Source organism: Phaethon lepturus, unplaced genomic scaffold, assembly GCF_000687285.1.
Source record: "Phaethon lepturus isolate BGI_N335 unplaced genomic scaffold, ASM68728v1 scaffold13895, whole genome shotgun sequence".
Lineage (NCBI taxonomy): Eukaryota > Metazoa > Chordata > Aves > Phaethontiformes > Phaethontidae > Phaethon > Phaethon lepturus.
The window spans coordinates 36,507-54,260 of record NW_010539953.1 but is presented as its reverse complement, the minus strand read 5'-3'; the positions used below and the strand labels follow the sequence as shown (position 1 = coordinate 54,260).

At 41.2% G+C, this 17,754-nt stretch overlaps 1 protein-coding gene across 1 annotated transcript in view; it reads left to right on the top strand.

Annotated features, from left to right (window-relative positions):
• Window positions 1-16,293, top strand: part of PTPN14 (protein tyrosine phosphatase, non-receptor type 14) — a 71,158-nt gene extending 54,865 nt beyond the window's left edge. The window contains exons 13-18 of the mRNA XM_010287303.1: window positions 2,079-2,222; window positions 3,283-3,501; window positions 7,442-7,570; window positions 8,515-8,749; window positions 10,930-11,093; window positions 15,825-16,293. Of these exons, the coding sequence (XP_010285605.1) occupies window positions 2,079-2,222; window positions 3,283-3,501; window positions 7,442-7,570; window positions 8,515-8,749; window positions 10,930-11,093; window positions 15,825-15,953 (1,020 nt within the window). The 3' untranslated portion in view covers window positions 15,954-16,293. The remainder of the gene's footprint in view (window positions 1-2,078; window positions 2,223-3,282; window positions 3,502-7,441; window positions 7,571-8,514; window positions 8,750-10,929; window positions 11,094-15,824) is intronic.
• The last annotated feature ends 1,461 nt before the right edge of the window (window positions 16,294-17,754 follow it).

Genomic DNA, 17,754 nt, shown 5'->3' with positions numbered 1-17,754 from the left:
GAATATAAATTGCGGGTTTTGCCAATAACTAAATGAGTGACCAGATATCTCATTACAGAAGCAGCAGATATAGTGTGGCTGAGGGTCTGGATTGTTGGGGTTTTTTTAAATGTACTCAAGTATGAGAAATAGGGTCCTTTTAAACTTGCAATGAATTTAGAATAAAAAGTATTTAAAGGCTTCAGTGCCACTGTAAGCAATGGCAGAAATGCGAGGGATGCTTACCATGTAGTGACTTACGTATGTGCTTGATGTAACGCTCTGGGGAGTGCAACTGCAGTCACAGAAAGCGAAGTGTGTGCGTAGTTCTTTTTTTTTTCAGATTGAGGTCTGACAGAAAAACAATTCCTGAAACAAATTAATGAAACAAAATAATGAAATTAATGGACCAGAACAGAAGAGAGTTTGTCATGTACTAGGTCAGTAACTAGTTAGATTTAAATACTACTGTATTTAAAAAGAAATTTTTTAAAGATGTGTGTAGTGCTTCTTGTTCACTGGTGGTCCTTACACTGATGTAATGTTTAGGAAATCAAACTTGGTCCACGAAGTTATAGTGTAGAGACTGAATTTACTCCTTGCAGAATCTTCAACTTATAAACATAAAATAGATACTTGACTATAAAACATAATCTTTTCATAAACGAATACTGTAGACATTGGTGTAACAACAAGCATATATATGCTCTTTTGATCTTCTGAGGAAAAGAAAATATATTGAGAAGCAGGAACCCAAAGGATTTTAGGATGGAAGTGAAGGTGAGAAGAGAGCTTAGAGATGTTGTTTCAGTACTCTTCCTCTGAATTATCATTCGGATCAACCTTTGGTCAAAAGGTGCTTTGTTGTTGTTGTTGTTTAGCAAGTAAAGAGGTGATCTTAGCATTAAGCTTTTAAGGTGGTTTCAGCCTAGATCAGCAGACTTAACACATGCAGACCTTCCTTTTGTCATAGGAGTCACGTGTTATATTAATGGTAATTTGATGACCTGGATCTTTGAAACACAGACTCTTTTATTTTATCTTGCAAGTAGTTATAATAATAAAAATCCCCAAACCAAGAAAACATACTTGCATTTTCCTGCATTCTGAAAAGATGAAAAGAAAGCAGAGTGGATTTTGATTTTTGTTTTGCCTTTTTTGTCTGTTTTTTGTACTTAGTGCTCTGGAGGAACCCAGTAGTGAGGAAAAAGCTCACAGGCTTTTGAAAAATCAAGCCTTTTACATATATTTGAGGGCATTCAGGTTCAGTAGTGTGTTTCTAGGAGCTGAGCTTGGCCAGCTTCTATATGCATGTTAAGAACCAGGCTTCACTTGTGCTCATCTCTCCTTTCAAATCCATCAGAAAGAACTGTTAAGAAAATGGAATAAAATATTCCTGATTTGGCTACTTCTGGAGATGGTCTGTCGTCTTTTTTTGATGTTTCAGCTCCCAGTGGCATAAGGAGCGCAGCAGGATGAATTTAAAATTCATAATATGATGCATGAATACGATGAACAATATCCCTCCCTGGCTGCTGTTACGTTCAGTTTCTGGGATATGAGCTCAGTTTTTAGTGCGAAATATATCGTGGGTGCTATTTGAATCGCCATAATAGCTGAGTGCATCAGAAGACCTCTCATTTTAAGTATGACCATCACAGAAGGGAAACAATGGCCTGTGTTTTACTGTTTGTTGTAATAGATTGAAATGATTGCTTTTTAAAAGATGCCCCAGGTATCTTGGCTATGGTAGCGCTACTTTAACGTAACAGGGTGATGCTTTGTGTGTCCTACATTCGGAATAATGTTTGCAGAAAAATGCTTGAGATTGTATTTGTATGTCCTTTGATGGCATGTAAACTGCATTATACGCTGGGATTGCTTCTTTGAAATTAAAATTCTGTGCTCATGTAGGAGCAGGCCTTTGAGGAATAACAGGAAGAATAGAGGTTGTATTTGAATTTACGATGCTAATGGTGATCATCTGCATTCCTTGGCCGGAGAGTTGCAGATTTTGGAGATTAAAAAAACATTCCAGCATTTTACTGGCATTATAAATAATCACACAGAGATGAAAACGTGCCTTTTCTTGCCAAAAGAATCTAGAAAAGCAGAAGATGGCAGGCCTGGAGGCCCAGAAGAGGCCCTTGATGTTGGCAGCACTGAACGGACTCTCAGTTGCTAGGGTTCCAGTGCCGGAGGACAGCCAGGATGAAGTCGCCAAGGTGCCAATGGATGAGAGGGTAAGATGGAGGCGCATGAAATGTTACTCATTCCCTTTGTTCCCAGCAGCATGAAGTTTCTAAAATACTAAAATTTGATTTAAAATGTGAAAAAATTCCTCTTAAAAGTTTTGAGAGCCCTTAATGGAAAAGGTCTGTGGGGTTAACACTGGTGTGTCTTTGGATGCTGGCAAAGTGTTAAATGTCTTGAACATTTACTGAAGTCAGTGAAAATTGAGGCTGTTCACCGTTTCACGTGACCATACAATGTCATACAAGATCAAGCTGTAAATCTAACGTTTTGCACATTTTTCAGTTGATCGGGCAGTCTTTTTACAGTGATCATCCACAGACACCATCTTTCATGTTCTGATATAACTAAGGAGTTCAGTTAATGTCTCTAATAGGATTAAATTAAAAAAAAAATGTTGTTTGCCCCCTGATGTTAGCACATGCGGGTGTATGCACGTATATGGCATTTCGGAAAATCGTTAGACACCTTAAAACACCTTAAAATCGGTTGTTGTCATTAAGATTTGAGAGACATATTTGCAAAGAATCTTTCTGGGTTTCTGGATGGAAATTTGCAGCCTTATGTGGTCTGGTACGCAGCTGACAAACTTTAACCTCCGCCTGCACGTATATAGGGTTGTGTTCAACCACAGAAATTGCGTACTTGCAAGTTAGGAAATATTTTGAAAATGTGGGCCGCTTCACACTTCTTGTAGTATGATCTTCTTCCTAAAAAGATAAATTTAAAATATTTTTACAAGTATCTACTGTGGTGAAATCGCATACAAATTCATACTGACTGGGATTGTGTTTAGCGTGGTTTTGCTTTTTATGGCCTCAGTCTTAAAATGTGGAGTTGGAATGTAAAAACATAAAATTTGCTTGCGGTTTTATTCAGTAGAAATAAGAGTATGTCGTGATCCCTCAGGTAACTACAACTGAAAAAAGAAGCAAGTGAGAGAATGCTATGGCTAAATATTGCTATTCAAAGAACAGATGGATGGGTCTAACGGTAAATGCTCTTCTAGGAAGAATTAATGGGTTGGTGTTCCTTTCTGTTAAATCTTAGTGCAAAATCTTGAAGAGGAAGTTGGAAGAGGGGATGGTGTTTACAGAATACGAGCAGATTCCAAAGAAAAAGGCAGATGGGATCTTCACCACTGCTGCCTTGCCTGAAAACACTGAGCGCAACCGCATCAGGGAGGTCGTTCCTTATGAGGAGAACCGAGTAGAGCTGGTGCCAACCAAAGAAAATAACACAGGCTACGTCAATGCTTCACACATAAAGGTAAAAGCTTTCTTGAACTTTGCTTTGCAAGTGAAGGTATGTTAAAGGTTTGTTTGCATTTCTGGATGTGCAGCAGCGTTTTTTGTAACTCTGGATCTTCTGAAAAAGTAACTTAGAATGCATTGTTGTACCTTTTGTGTCAGCATAGGCATCTCTAAAGTCCTCCATCATCAACTAACGTGCATGAAGTTGATTTAATTGTGAAGAGACTGGGAAGTCATTTTAGGAAGGCATCCTTACTTTGTTATGCCCACTTCTGCCAGCTGGTTGTGGAATGTCGCTATTGGTTAGTGTGGAAAGAGATGCCATGTTTCTTAGACCTCATAAAAACACGTTAGATCAGCCCCGGTACCTGCAGTGTAATATGGTTGTCATGACCCTGCACGTGTTCTGATTTATCAGCCCCAGTAGCCTTGCAGGCCACTGGTGACTAAAACTCCCCATGCAGAATGAGTCCCTGCAATTGATTGGTGCAGCCTGAAAGAAATACTGCACAAGGTTTGACTGAAATATTTTTTCCATTTACTAGCATATAGGATACGCTTTTAGCAAATCAGGGATGTTGCTCCATGTATGCAGTTCCATGTCCAAAAAAAAGGGTGAAAAAATAGTTATGAGTAATGCATGTTCACATAGATGCTGCAACTATATATGTAAACAACATATTTCTTCCTTTTATGATGAGAGTTGAGTGATTTTAAAAGATTTTTTTTTTTTTTTTTCAAGGATGTGTTGATAAAGAGAATGCCTTAATAATGAGATCCCTGTGTCTCTGATTGGGTACTGCATTGAACTTCAATGTTTCAAAATAAGTTTTTATCAAGAAACTTCAGATTTCTTGTTAATTCGGTGTAGGAGTAATTTAAGATATGATCTGACTGTTACAAACGTGGCCAGTTTTAACAATGAACTATCCTGCACTGGCTGCAGATGCTTGCTTTTCTTTAAGCTTCCAGTACTATTTGCAAAGGCCTTTGCAGGCTTTTACTCTACCTTGAGAGAAGTAAGATCACTCCTCTCCTTCAGATGACAGAATCTCTTGTTGTCAGAGGGCTGTCTGCTTTTTCTCATTGTCAAAATCCAGATTAAAAAGAAATAATTCACAAATATTAATTTAGCGGGATGTTTTATTTATTATTTTCCTGGAGTAAAAGCCTTTTTAAAGTTTAAAGAGACTTGCTGGTCTCCTTGGCTGTGATTTACAGTGTTAAATCCTGTTGATTCAAAGCAATTTCTGAACCAGGATCCTGGCAGTTTCTCACTTTTCTGCATAGCCTGGTAGGTAGCAGATACTGAGTTTTTGCATAATCAGACATTTCTATGATGATGGATTCCTGAGCCCAAAATTTTTCATCAACTTTGTAGGAGGCCAAAAAAACAAACAAAAAAAGAGATTCCTAACATAAATTACGCACACAAAGCAGCAAAGAATTTTCCCTGGCTAGTTTTGAGTCCACGTTTTACCTTGTGTGTCCCTGTTGGACACGCACGCATCTCACATTCATAGAGCACCCAGGAACACGCACAAATGTTTTAGCGGATGATAGTGGTCCTTGCCAGTGTCTTCCTCTCGCACTCATAGCAGCGCATACAGAAGCCAAGCAGATGTGCTTTTGCTTAGAAGGTGAAATCGCATCTGTGGAATTTACCTCAGTAGCACAGTGTGTGTGTATGTGTTTGCAGCCCAATATTCAATTTTTAATATCCTGCAGTTAGGGCAATCAAATGCCGTTAAACATTCCAGGCATCCATTCCCTTCAGACTATTTATGGTCCTTTCATATCACGTGCCAGGAGGCTGGATACTTGGACCAGAAGCCAGTAGACAAAGAAAACTCCTATATCATCCTGATAAGATCCATGCCTGGAGGATTCCAGCTCCCACTGCTCAGTCTGCGAGCCCCACAGTCTTGCAGTATTTCTCCGCTTATTTACCATTGACCTTCGCTCTTAAGATACGAAGATCGTCATCTATATCAGAGACAAAAATCGTAATTAAGTTTATGGATTAAGCAAAAAAAGTTCTTGAGACCCCTTCACCTGACTGTTTGGGTGAGGTCAGTATTAACTTTAAAAGCTTAGTAAAACTACACCAGCACTCACGACTGCTGGTGAGCATGCAAGCACAAGACCAGTCCAAGTGTAAAATGCCAGTTAATGCTGTGCTGTTTATATTCATTCCCACCTAGTACAAGAACTTGAGGAGTCTACCTGCATTGGCCTTGCAGATTTTAACCATCATTTCAAAGAGGAGAATGCTGCATAATATGAAATAAGAAAATAAGCTGATGTACAGGGTTGAAAACAGTTTTCAAGGCAGTGAAAAATTTGTTATCGTACAAACACTATGCTAGCTACAGGTATAAAAACCCGAGCATCTCAACTTAATGAACAGCTGTTTGAATAACAAATAAATTGATTCTGTTTCTGAAAACGTTTCTGAAAATGTATTCAAAGACCTGTACCTCAAATGTAGTATATGGTTAAACCTGTCAGAGTTATTGATTGCTCCTTGTAGGGTTATCCGCCAGCACCTTGATATTTATGGACGTGTCAGTATTTCTGCTGTAAATCTTCTTCTCCGAGATTTATAACTTTGTTGTGAGAAGTGGCTCTGGGCTAATACATAGAATTGGGAGGTCTTAGCCTGAGAAGGAAAAAAAAAATTAACTTTCCAAAGTAATTAGTTCATCTGGTTTTCATTTTTGCTAGTAAGCATATTTTCAAATGATATCTAGTAGCTCTAGAAGTGGTTTGGCTTTTTACCTGAAATGTTGGGAAAAACAGGGTTTTTCATAAAACTTTCCTGATGTATAGCAAATAATCTGTCATAAAATAATTTTTTATACACAAGTGATTTTTTTTTTTTTTAACTGCCTAAGTCTGCAAGATCTGCCTCAGGTAAACGAAGCAGTGTTTTACACTTACCTTGGTTAACTCCAAGGTAATGCTGGGTACTACATAATTTATAGTGTGTAAATCTGTGTTAGTGCTTTAAAAATAATTTCATTATGCATTGTCATGCAAATACACAAATATTTCTATAAGATGTGGTTGGTAATCCAGTTATGTATTGGGAAATAGATTTACATGACTACAGCTTTATATAATATTACATTTCACATGGCATTTGAAAGCCAGTTAATGTGCTGGATTTACTTCCTAGTAGTTTGCAGCTTCTGAACTGAAAAACCCAAGATGAGTGAGGAAGAGTAACTTGAAATGAAGCCTGTCTTGATCTCATCACTAGCTGGCAACGGGCCTGTCCGAGCTCTGTGTTATGTACAGCGTGTGGGCATAACTGCATCCTCTGGGGACAGCTTGGCCACATCTTTAACAGTGATCAGTGTACCAAGAGTCTCTCTAAGAAACTATTTTTTGCCTGAGTGGAAAATAATTGAGGGAGGTCCTAAACGGCAGAGGCCTTTAGCTTTTGTCGTGCAAAATGTCATTTGCATTCAGCCTTTCTACACTACTGTGTGTTAGTTTGCAGCAATGCAATGCCTTTTTAATGCATAGAGACACTTCCTCTGGTGCTCGGTTTTTCTTTCATCATGGGTCTGTCACCAAGCCCAGGGAAGTCAGTCAGCTGCTTATTTGTATTTAAGCTGTATCAGAAATGGGGCCTCAAAAAAATATCTTTTTTTTTTTCATCTGTATGATCCAGATGCAATGGCAAGAAAAATGGATGACATTTTGGTCAAAGCTTTATGTTTATGGGCATCAAGAAAGGACTTGGAAGCACCAAAGATTGTGTTTTGTCAGATTTGCTCTTATCAAAAGGATGATTCCTGTTCAAAATTTTGAACAAAAGCAGAAGAACAAAGGAGGAAAGGTTTCATTATGGTCTCTTTTGTTTGAAGGGCAGTTCTGGCACAGACACTGCTGAGAATTTGGGCACTGACTGTGGTTTTTTTATTTTTTTTTTTCCTTACTCCCAGGTTACTGTAGGTGGAGAGGAGTGGCACTACATTGCTACCCAAGGGCCTCTGCCACACACGTGCCACGACTTCTGGCAAATGGTGTGGGAACAGGGGGTGAATGTTATAGCCATGGTCACAGCTGAAGAGGTACGTAAAATCACGGAATACAGTTCTTTCTGATGTGAGCAAATCTCCTGTTATCATCACTTCCCACTCCAGTAACCTGTTTTTTCTATCAACAACCCTTTTTCCTCTTGCTCTGTTTGAACGTGTGCCTGTACTGCTGTGATACTGTGCTGTGTAACTTTCTGATACTCAGTTTGGCAAGTACTAAAGTGAAACAAGCAGAACCTCCCCTTCCCCCTGCTTCACTTCAGTTTGGCCAAACCAAACAAAGATGTTTCCATTGGAATGTGAGAGCGCTGAACTGCTCCTGGTAAAAATGACAGAGACTTCCACCCCGTCCAAGGCCAGTTCTGCATACTGTCACTCTTATCAGCTGAAAAGAGACCAGAAGCTGTTGTTTCCGTAGAAGTGACCATGTAAAAAAGAAAAAAAATAATCTTTTTATTCTTATGCCAGACAAAACAGTTATTTCTGTTGTAATCCAAGAACTATGTGCTATGTTATAAAAACTGGCACACATCGCTGACTAACACTGCATTCAGCTTTATGCCTGGTTGCTTTTAGCAAACACAGGGAGTGCCATAGCACTTCAAGTCACTGTCCAGTTCCCAAGGCTGATCAACAACAGATACTTAGAAGTTGCTCTTGAAGTTGAAGAGAACCTCCTTCCATTTAAAGGAGAGGCTTCCCCAGGAGGAGAATATTTACTGAGGTGTTGTAGGCAGTAGCTGGCTTTCAGCACGAGACAAGAGTTTGTTCTTCAAGCATTGTTACACTTAGAAATACTATACAGATGAGAGTTTTAAGTTGTAACGGATATTTTCTTTACTTTGTGGGATGCACCTTTCTCTTCCAGTAATTTGAAGAAAGAATACTTGGCTTACCTGCAGAGTTTTGTGCTCTCTGTTTGTACAGAATTATAATTGCAGGAACTAATGGCTTACTCTTTGGTTGTTGTTATTAAGGAGGGAGGAAGAAGTAAGAGTCATCGGTATTGGCCTAAACTGGGCTCTAAGCACAGCTCAGCCACTTATGGGAAGTTCAAGGTGACGACTAAGTTCCGCACAGACTCCGGCTGCTATGCAACTACTGGTCTGAAGGTCAAGCATCTTCTCTCTGGACAAGAGAGGACAGTGTGGCATTTGCAGTATACTGACTGGCCAGACCACGGGTGTCCAGAAGAAGTCCAAGGCTTTTTATGTAAGATTTCTTTAACTTGCATGATAAAATATATCAAGGAAAAGGTTGCTCACAGTGGATTCAGTTCACTGCACCTAGTTACAGCTGGGATTGACATGAAACGGTTATTGCTGTGGCATACAAAGGCCTCAACTAGGTTGTACTTTGCTGCAATTTGGAGAAGAAAGTTCGATTCAAGAGGTAGGAGCTAAGGTGATTGAGGATTTTGGCCCTGAAAGACCTGATGTAACAGGAGGAAAAATCAGTGGCAATGCTAAAGACTCAGGAAATTTTAAATAATAGGATACCTCTGCTGGCTGATCTGTCAGTATAAGTTATTGCCACTTCCCAGCTACCTAATGAGTGTAGGAGATACTAGACTGCACACAAATGTGATTAGAGAGGTCTGGGCAAGTGAGGTCTGGTTAGTGAAATACGGCACAACTCCTCCAGTTTCACAGGAGGCCCTCATTGCTGACAGCCAGCATTTAGTAGTCCAGAGGCATTGGACTTCTTGCACAAGAGCAGAGGGCTCCATCACATATGCAGTAAGCCTGAACTCATTGCCACTCTTCTAACTACATGTAGCCAGGCGATGCTAAGGGCCTTCCCAATTAAATATGGTCCTGGTTCATGCATTTCTGAAAATACAGTCATTATATTTATCTGTAATGAGTTAATAACTCTTCCTACTTCTTACCAAGTAATAAACGCTACCATATTAAGTAATAGGAATTCAACCATTATTTAATTAAAGCCACATCTCTGGCACTACAGCAGAGCATGATGCAGAGATCTTTAAGTTACCACTCAAGGAGTCTGTACAAGGTATACTGATGTGCTGGAGATGCTGCCCTCTTAGTTCCTGAAAGCTTTGCAGCTGCAGCAGCATAGCTCTGTTGCAGCTAAGTCCTCTCACCGGCAAGGTCCGTTAGTTCCACTTCAGTCTTGACATAGCTACAGTCCTTTAGTGATTCACTCTCCTCTGCATGGTATAAGCTTGTTGTAAATAACATGTCCTTCTTTTCCCAGTTCTGTCACTAGGGCAGAAAATGAAAATGACATTTCAGCTTTGGCAAAGGAGTGCCATGGGATCTGCCTTCAAGGCGAAGCTATTGCCCAATCCGTATTTTTGCTTCATACTTCGTTTCTCCTACCAACCCCTGTAGCTGTGGCTGGACACGGCAGCAGCTGGAACCAGATTGTCCCCGTTTCCTCTGTCCCATTGTTTGCCACCACATACAGTCCCATTTCCCTGCGTGCATTAAAATGCAGCTTTTCTGATGCCGGTAGGGCTCCAGCCACAGCCTGTCTGTGTCGAAAGGACTGCTCAGGCTGCAGTGCCATGACACCAAGAGTCAGGACGGGAGAGTTCAACTCAGATCTCCCCTCCCACTCTGACTGGTGGGAAGAAAAGTGTCTAAGAGTTAGGCATCTGGAGATACCCTTGTGGGTGAGGTCCAACGTCTTTGCCGTGCATCTAGACTATGCTGGAGTGATGTTTAGAGGTCAGAGTTGGGGTTGTAGTTTATGGTGTGTTCAATCAGGTGAGCTTCCAGTATGTAAGGTTCACTGCGTGGTTGGACAGTGGAATGCATTGAACAACACTAGGACAGCCACACAAGACCATGGTTCCCGAGTCATGCACTTCCTAGAAATGGCTTCAGGGAAAACAAAAACAGTGACCTCCCAGAAGGGCTCGTAGCTGTTGAGAAACAAACCCTGAGCAGAGAGGTGGGTGAGAGTCTGTCTCGCTCTAGAGGGGAGAAGGGAGGAAGGGTGAAACAGGGCAGATGGATGCTTGCTTCCCATCTGATATTGGCTTTGACAGGCGGTAGTTTCAATGGGACTTAGCTGTTGTTTTGATCCCAGCCTGTTAATAGCAGGAATTGCTGTAAGTATTGTCTAGAATCATCTGCTTAGGGGACCTGGAGATTTGCAGAGGGGAAAACAGAATTTAATTTTTTAAAAGAACTATTTAATTTAAAAGAGCAGACTCCCAAGCAATAATTGACACCCAGCTGGTACTTGCTGGATTTAGTGCAGTTCAGTGCACCCTGGCCAAAAATAATTAGTATGTTGTAAAAAATTTAACTTACTGCCACGTTGACCAAGAATGACTTTTCCATATTCTTTTTTTCCTCAGTTTTTACATTTAGACATATACATGTTTTTAACCTTGCCTGCATTTTATCTTGCAGCTTACTTGGAGGAGATACAGTCAGTGCGTCGCCATACGAACAGCGTGCTGGACAGCAGCAACAACTGCAACCCTCCCATCGTGGTTCACTGCAGCGCAGGGGTAGGAAGGACCGGAGTGGTTATCCTTACAGAACTGATGATTGGGTGCTTGGAGCATAACGAAGTAAGTCAGCTTCTTTCTCAAGACAAACCCTGAGCTCATGCCTTGACTAACTAGCTATATTTCTGAGGTTAAAATTAAAAGGCATCGAAGTGCTTTCTTCCTATTACCTTGTGAGACAAGGGCCTTACGTGCAACAGGCAGAGATTTCCCATGACAGGTTACTTGTTGTAGTTTTCCGTCGAGTTGATATTATGCGTTTGTTTTATTAGTACTCTTTTAATACATTCAAAATTAGGGCTTTTTTCTCTCTAAAGAATTTAGTCTAATCCATACCTGTATTTACAGTCTAGAGACAGTGTGTTTACAAGAACTACCTGAGAGAGGCTAGAGAATAATGTCAGCTTCCTTGCTCTTTTAACTGAAGTTTTCTGCTCTCTAAATTCACTCCTTGGACTCCCTCCTCCCTATTGTATTGTCTCTAATCTCATCTGGAACGAAACTTAACTGTGTCTTCAGAAAAAGGTGTGTGTATGTTGGGGAACAGGGCTTTAGGAATTGCAGCCAATATTACAAGACTGGTAATACACCAGCAGAGTAACCATGTGTAGCAACTTGCTTTTCATCCGTGTCCTGTGTCACTGGGGAGCTGTCCAGGAAGAACATCACATCTTGAATAACAATGTGCCGCACAATTTCAACACGACAGCTGTTGAAACTGGGGATTTCTGTTGCCAAAGAAACTGCTCAAAGACCAAAACCTCTAGCAGAGATAAGAATGCAGCAAGAGTGACAAATATAGACATATATCATCTGCCCCTCCCATTAATCATCCACTGGATGAGTTGCTTGATATTCAGGGAAGACTGGATGTACGCAGCTGAAACGCTCACCTACTTTCTGTGTTACCACGGAGGAGTTAGAGATTGGAGCCATTCTGTGCAAGGCACTGTGCAGAGTGCAGCTTTCTGGCTCTTTCAAAAACGTGAGTCCTTTAAGCAGGCAAGTACCAAGTGCACTTGGCTCTTCATCACCATTTTTTAAAAAGCTGATGCAAGAGGTAAATTTTTGTTCTCTACCTTGTTACCCCCTTCCAGCACCTTGTCATTCTGTACTTACAAGATCACCTAGAGATCCTGGGCTCAGTTCAGCTGAGATGAACCTCCTCCAGCTCTGGTTGGCCCTCACTAGAGGTGAAGCTGTCCTGTAGATCTGTGTCACAATTTACACTTTTTTCGTTTCCTTTTTATTTGGGGGTGGGGGAGGAGGGGGAAGAAAGAGCTGGCCCAGACAGCAAGGACCCACAGGTATGTGCTTTGGGACTCCTGCAGCCTTCCTGTGCTGTTCAGTAACTGCTCCTCTGTGGGGCACCAGCTCTGACTCTTGAGCCTGCTCAACTTCCTCCCTTATGCATTGGCATCTGGAAGCGACTGCTTCAGTTGTTCACACAGCAGCCATGAAATCTCTGCGTGCCAGAGGAAACCCGGGCAGTTACAAGAGCCATAGCTGACTCGCTTGTGAGCATCAGTGTAGCTGTGTCTGCTTTATAGTAACCCCTGCACGCTAATGGTGTGCCAGGAACAAACACGAACAGTTGTGCCACATGGTCTGGCCACCGCGGTTCGTCTGCAGTTTACCGAAGTCACCTCTCTGGCGAAGAGTAGCTGAGTAGCAAGTGATGATAAAGGCAGTACCTCAACATCTGAGCACGGGGGTGAGCCTTGGTGTTCAGAAGAATTCTCATCAACTTCACTAGGAGCTGATGGTAGTTCTCTGATGTCCCGTAATTAAAGCATTCTTTTGTCTTGATTAATGGTGAAAATCATCATTAATATTAAAGATGGTTTTCCTTAAGGGCTTTGTTGCTCTAGATTGTACTAAGTTGATATTTTTGGTTCCTTAAAACGTAATTAAAAAAAAAGATTAACAATCAGAACAGCATGTTTTCAGTCTGTGACAGATACTGCATTCTGCACAGAGTGGGTTCCTTTTCACGCAGCAGTTTTACTGGTTTATTTTGAAGTAGGATTAATTTTTTTGTGTGTGTGAAATAAAATGACTTATTGCTTAAAATGCTTTAGTCTTATGAATTGCTTGATTTCCTCAACAGTGTCCAAGTAAAGTATATGTATTAACATTTTAGCGGTGAAGGAAAAAAGGGGAGAGAGGTTGAAAATCCTGATACAGACCATCTTGGAACGTCTGCAGCAGTGCTGGAACTAAAACCAGAACTCTTGAGTCTGAGGTTTCAGGTTTAGGTAAAAAGCCGTGTTTAATCAAATTCTATACAGCTTCAGTCACTGTGGCTTCTGGGCAATTGCTGGTTGAGTCTAAAGCTGCGTATCTCATTGCAGGGATACAGTTTCAGTAACTTGCTGTTTAGTAAATAATATGTCACATCATTACATCCTTACTGCTGTAGACACGTAGAACAAGGAAGTAATTGAGATCCTGCTCTACCAACTTCTACTTTGGACTCGGCACTGGGACATTAACTCGTGATTGCAGCTGCAGTGCATTTTCATAGGGGAGATCTTTTAGTTTGGGAGTCAGAAATGAGCAGCATTTTTGTTTGTTGTTTTTGCAAATGCCTCCTTAGCAAAGCATTATACGTGTCTGTTTTTGACATGTCTTTTGTGATGAAGGTGAGTTTGAAGATTCTGCTTACCTGGAGCAAAATGCCAAGCTGACAACAAATAGTCAAATAGGCAGGATAGGTTTTTCTTTAATTTCTGAGATAAGTCAAAGCCTAATCAGTTTTGAGGAGGTGCATGGATCACTGTGTGCCCTGTAAAAATCAAGGAGCTGTCGAGCACCAAATTGCAGAGAGAGGAACGTGGAGTGCAGGTCAAAGCTGGCCTGCATTTTTGTTGCAGTTGCTCAGGTGAGATCAGGTTCCGCATGACTCTGCCCAGCAAGGAGTGTGGTTTTCATAAGCGTCCGAGTCCATGAAGAGGCCTTCTCCGAGTTATCAAGTTAACTGGAAAGCGCTTACATTTTCATTTGCACCCACTTGAAAATAATATGACATTACTCATCACAAATCTTCATGCTTGTCGACTCTCTAGAGATGTCCTTTTGTAACAGCTTCTTGGGGTATGTGGCAGAATATTTAGCCTTGCTTTCAGAAAGTGATAGCCTATGAGTTAGGGCTTGTTTACATGGAATGGAGATTCTGAGTTACATATATATGTGGACAGAAATAGACATGTAGCATGACTTCTATTTTAAACTTTCCAGAAAACTTAGAGTGTGCATGGGAGTGGACTCCATGCTCAGTTGCACCTCCAAGGGTTAGCAGCAATCTTCATTTGTTTCTCTGTCCATCTGTCCAGGCATTGTGCGTGTAACATTTCCCATCGCAGCCAAAGGACTTGCGAAGCTCTTTTTTGTGTTTCTGGAGCGGCAAACTGGCATTACAAAGTGCAGTTTGTGTTGCCTGATAGAGTAACTGTTCTTTGGTTTTGTATCTTGAGCTTCTTAAGAGCTTCCTCTAAAGGAGCCTGCATCTTAGTGCTTGCATTTACTGCTGCCATAGAAAATCTGTATCCCTTATCTTGGGTCTTTAAATTTGAGCCTGGCAGGCTGAGCTTCATGGCTCAATGACTTCTGAATAGCTCCTCGTGTACCTGTTGTAACAGATAAAACGCAGTAACATCATAGGACTTTTGCTCCCTAAATGCCGGAGATAGGATGGCAACACCTAATGAAATACGCAGTAGTTTCTAACACTTTACCTCATGGGCCTCTGTTTCACACAACTCATTCGTTTTTTAAATCAGACCATTGTAGGGTGCCCCAGTGTGCTCGATGGGGTTAGGGATGTATTTTCACAGTGGATCTCCTGATCTGTCCCCACTTACTGTGCTTTAGTTCCTGTTGCAGAGCATTTTCAGGGCACACGAGTGAATTTTTTGGATCATACTAAGCTGGAAGATGCCTTGGAGAACACCTGCTAGTAGACATTCAGTAGATGGCAACAGACCAATGCTAGCCCGAAGTCTATCAAACGTGTAGTGGATGCTGGGTCCTCGTTTGACTTTACAAATGACTTGGCTGTGACTGGTCAGGCGTCACAGTTTCTGGATCTTTTGGTGACAGCGAGTTCCCTTCCCTTTTACTGGAAGGAACAGTATATTTGCCTGCACTTTTAATTTTGTCCAAGGAACCTTTGTTCTTACGATCCTGATGCCTGCTTGCCATTTGAAAAATCTCTCAGATCCGCCCTCTGTGAATAAGTTTGACCATGGATCAGAGCGCAGCATGCAAGTGGCCACACAGGCTGTTTAGCTGTGGTAGAGTCTGAACTGAGCTATGTGATCTTGGCTGTTTAAGTTTTGTACTAGACCTTCCTGATATATCTAGCCTTTAACCTGAGATAATACGATATATTGGGTTTATTTTACTGTGTTGAAAATAGGTATGTTGAAGCAGAAAAAGCTCCAAAGAGAAGAAGCCCTTTATTATGTGTTCAGTTGATGATCCGCTGAGAGGTAATCGGTGGTACACAACTGGAAGACAAGTCTTGCTCATCTGCCCATTTGCATCAGTACAGAAATTGCCATTAAGCTTTAGTGGGGAAAGCACTGGATGCACAGTAGCCTGTCTATAGTACTGTAGTACTCCTTGAAATGAAAGTTGATGGAAAAAAAATTGTAGTATTTCACTACAGTTGGTTACAATTCATTATATTCTATAACTACAATACAGTTCCCTGCGTCAGATAACATATTTGAGACAATGATTGTTTGATTTAATGAACCTACGTTCTTACGCCTTTTTTTCCCTTTACAGAAAGTGGACGTTCCTGTGATGCTGAGACACCTGCGGGAGCAAAGAATGTTTATGATCCAGACCATAGCCCAGTACAAGTTTGTCTATCAAGTGCTCATCCAGTTCCTGCAAAACTCCAGACTTATTTAATCTTTTTGAACACCGCAGACCCAGCTTTGTGGATCTGATGAACAAGGGGAACTGCCTTGACAACACCGCGTGCATATATTGCACTTCTGAAAGTTGTCTTGAAAGTAAGGAATGATTGTTCTTTACTAGAGGCTCCCATGGATTATTTTATACAAGATATAATTTATTTTTCTTGGAATAACTTGTGAATTACTTTAATAACTTGTAAAACTTATAGTGACCTTCAAATTGAACCACATTTGACATGACTGGTCTGCATTGTAACATGTCCATAAGGAAAGCAATCCTTTGTAAAGGTAGTTTACTGGCTTTTATTTTGCTACACAAGCTTCTGAAATGAGCAGTTATTTGGCAGTGGGCTTTTTCACATGTAAGAACATTTTGGACCCAGATATGTGGCTTCCATGGTAAAAACACGACCTGCTACATGTCATCTACAGCTCTGTATGAGTGGAAGCCGAGGGAACACAGTCCTGGAGCAGGGAGACCCAAGCCTCTGCACATGCAGCAGGGCATGTTACAGAGGGCTCAAACACAGGACATTGTGAGGGCAGAGAGTTTTGGGTGCTAAACTGTTCAAATTCCACAAAAATTACGGTTTTAGGTTAGTCCTTGAAAAAAGCAATACTGGATCTTTTAAACGAGGCCTTTGCTACTGTCTGCAGCCCTTGAAGGGATTCCTAAGAGTTGAAGCAGTGCAGGGTGAAGTGCGATGACCCAGAGCAGGCTGAAGTCAGCAAATGCGTCTTTCTGGTAACTGTGGTGGACTGGGGGTGGAACAGCAGAGGAATTTCAACTAAATGCAGCTGCAAAAAACACTCAAATCTAGCACCTTCTCATGAACTACACCGAAAGTTTTATTGCCTTGAGGCTCACCTCTTGTGGAGAAGAACCTCACTTCAGTTAGACATCTCCAGTTGCCTTAGTTTCACGTGTGAACTCTTCAGCACTATAATAATTTTCCTTTCTAGAACTTTGTCAAAATGATCAATGTGGTCTTTCCTCCATACCTGAGATGTCCAAATAGTGACCCTTGAGAGCTTGAGCTCAGAGTCTGCCTTGATTCTTCCCCCATCACTGTCTTATGCTTTATGAACATATAGAGCAGTCTTCCTTTTGGTATTGGCAAACCTCATTTTGTTAGGGTGTTTCTTGTATTGAATTGCACAGATCATCTCTCTTCTCTGTCTGGTCATTTTGGATTCTTCCTCCTATTTATTGTTACTATTTTACCCTGGTAGTGTTCATGGATTCTAGTTAGGATTAGGAGGATGTTGTAGAACTACATAAAGGAGAAACACTCCTTGCCTGAAGTTTACAATCAGAACAGAAAAGGGAAACAAACCTCCTCCACTGCTTTACTAGGGCACAGATTCTTAACTGGCTTGCCCTAGGCCAACAATGAAATCTATGACAGAGCTAAGAAAAAAATCCACGTCTCCTATAAATATCTCAGCAGTTAGACCTGTCCTTCTCTCTCTTCCTCATCCTCTGTCCCTCAGCACTGGCTAGCTGTTTTGCACAACTTAGTGCCTATCCCTTTCTGCAAACTCTCTATTTCACTGCAGTAAATCACATTAGGAATTACCTTGCAGTGTGTGCATGGTAGCATGTACTTACAGTTCTTTAGAAGTGGTAACAACTGCACTTTCAAAAGAAAAAAAAAAAAATCTTTATCAAGTTGTGGTGGGACTCCCACAGCTATTTCTGGTGTAAGAGACGGAAAGTTCCTGCACTGCGGTTGCTCCCCTCCTCACACCGACTCCTCCTCCCCATCTCTGCATGCTGCCACCTTCCTGTG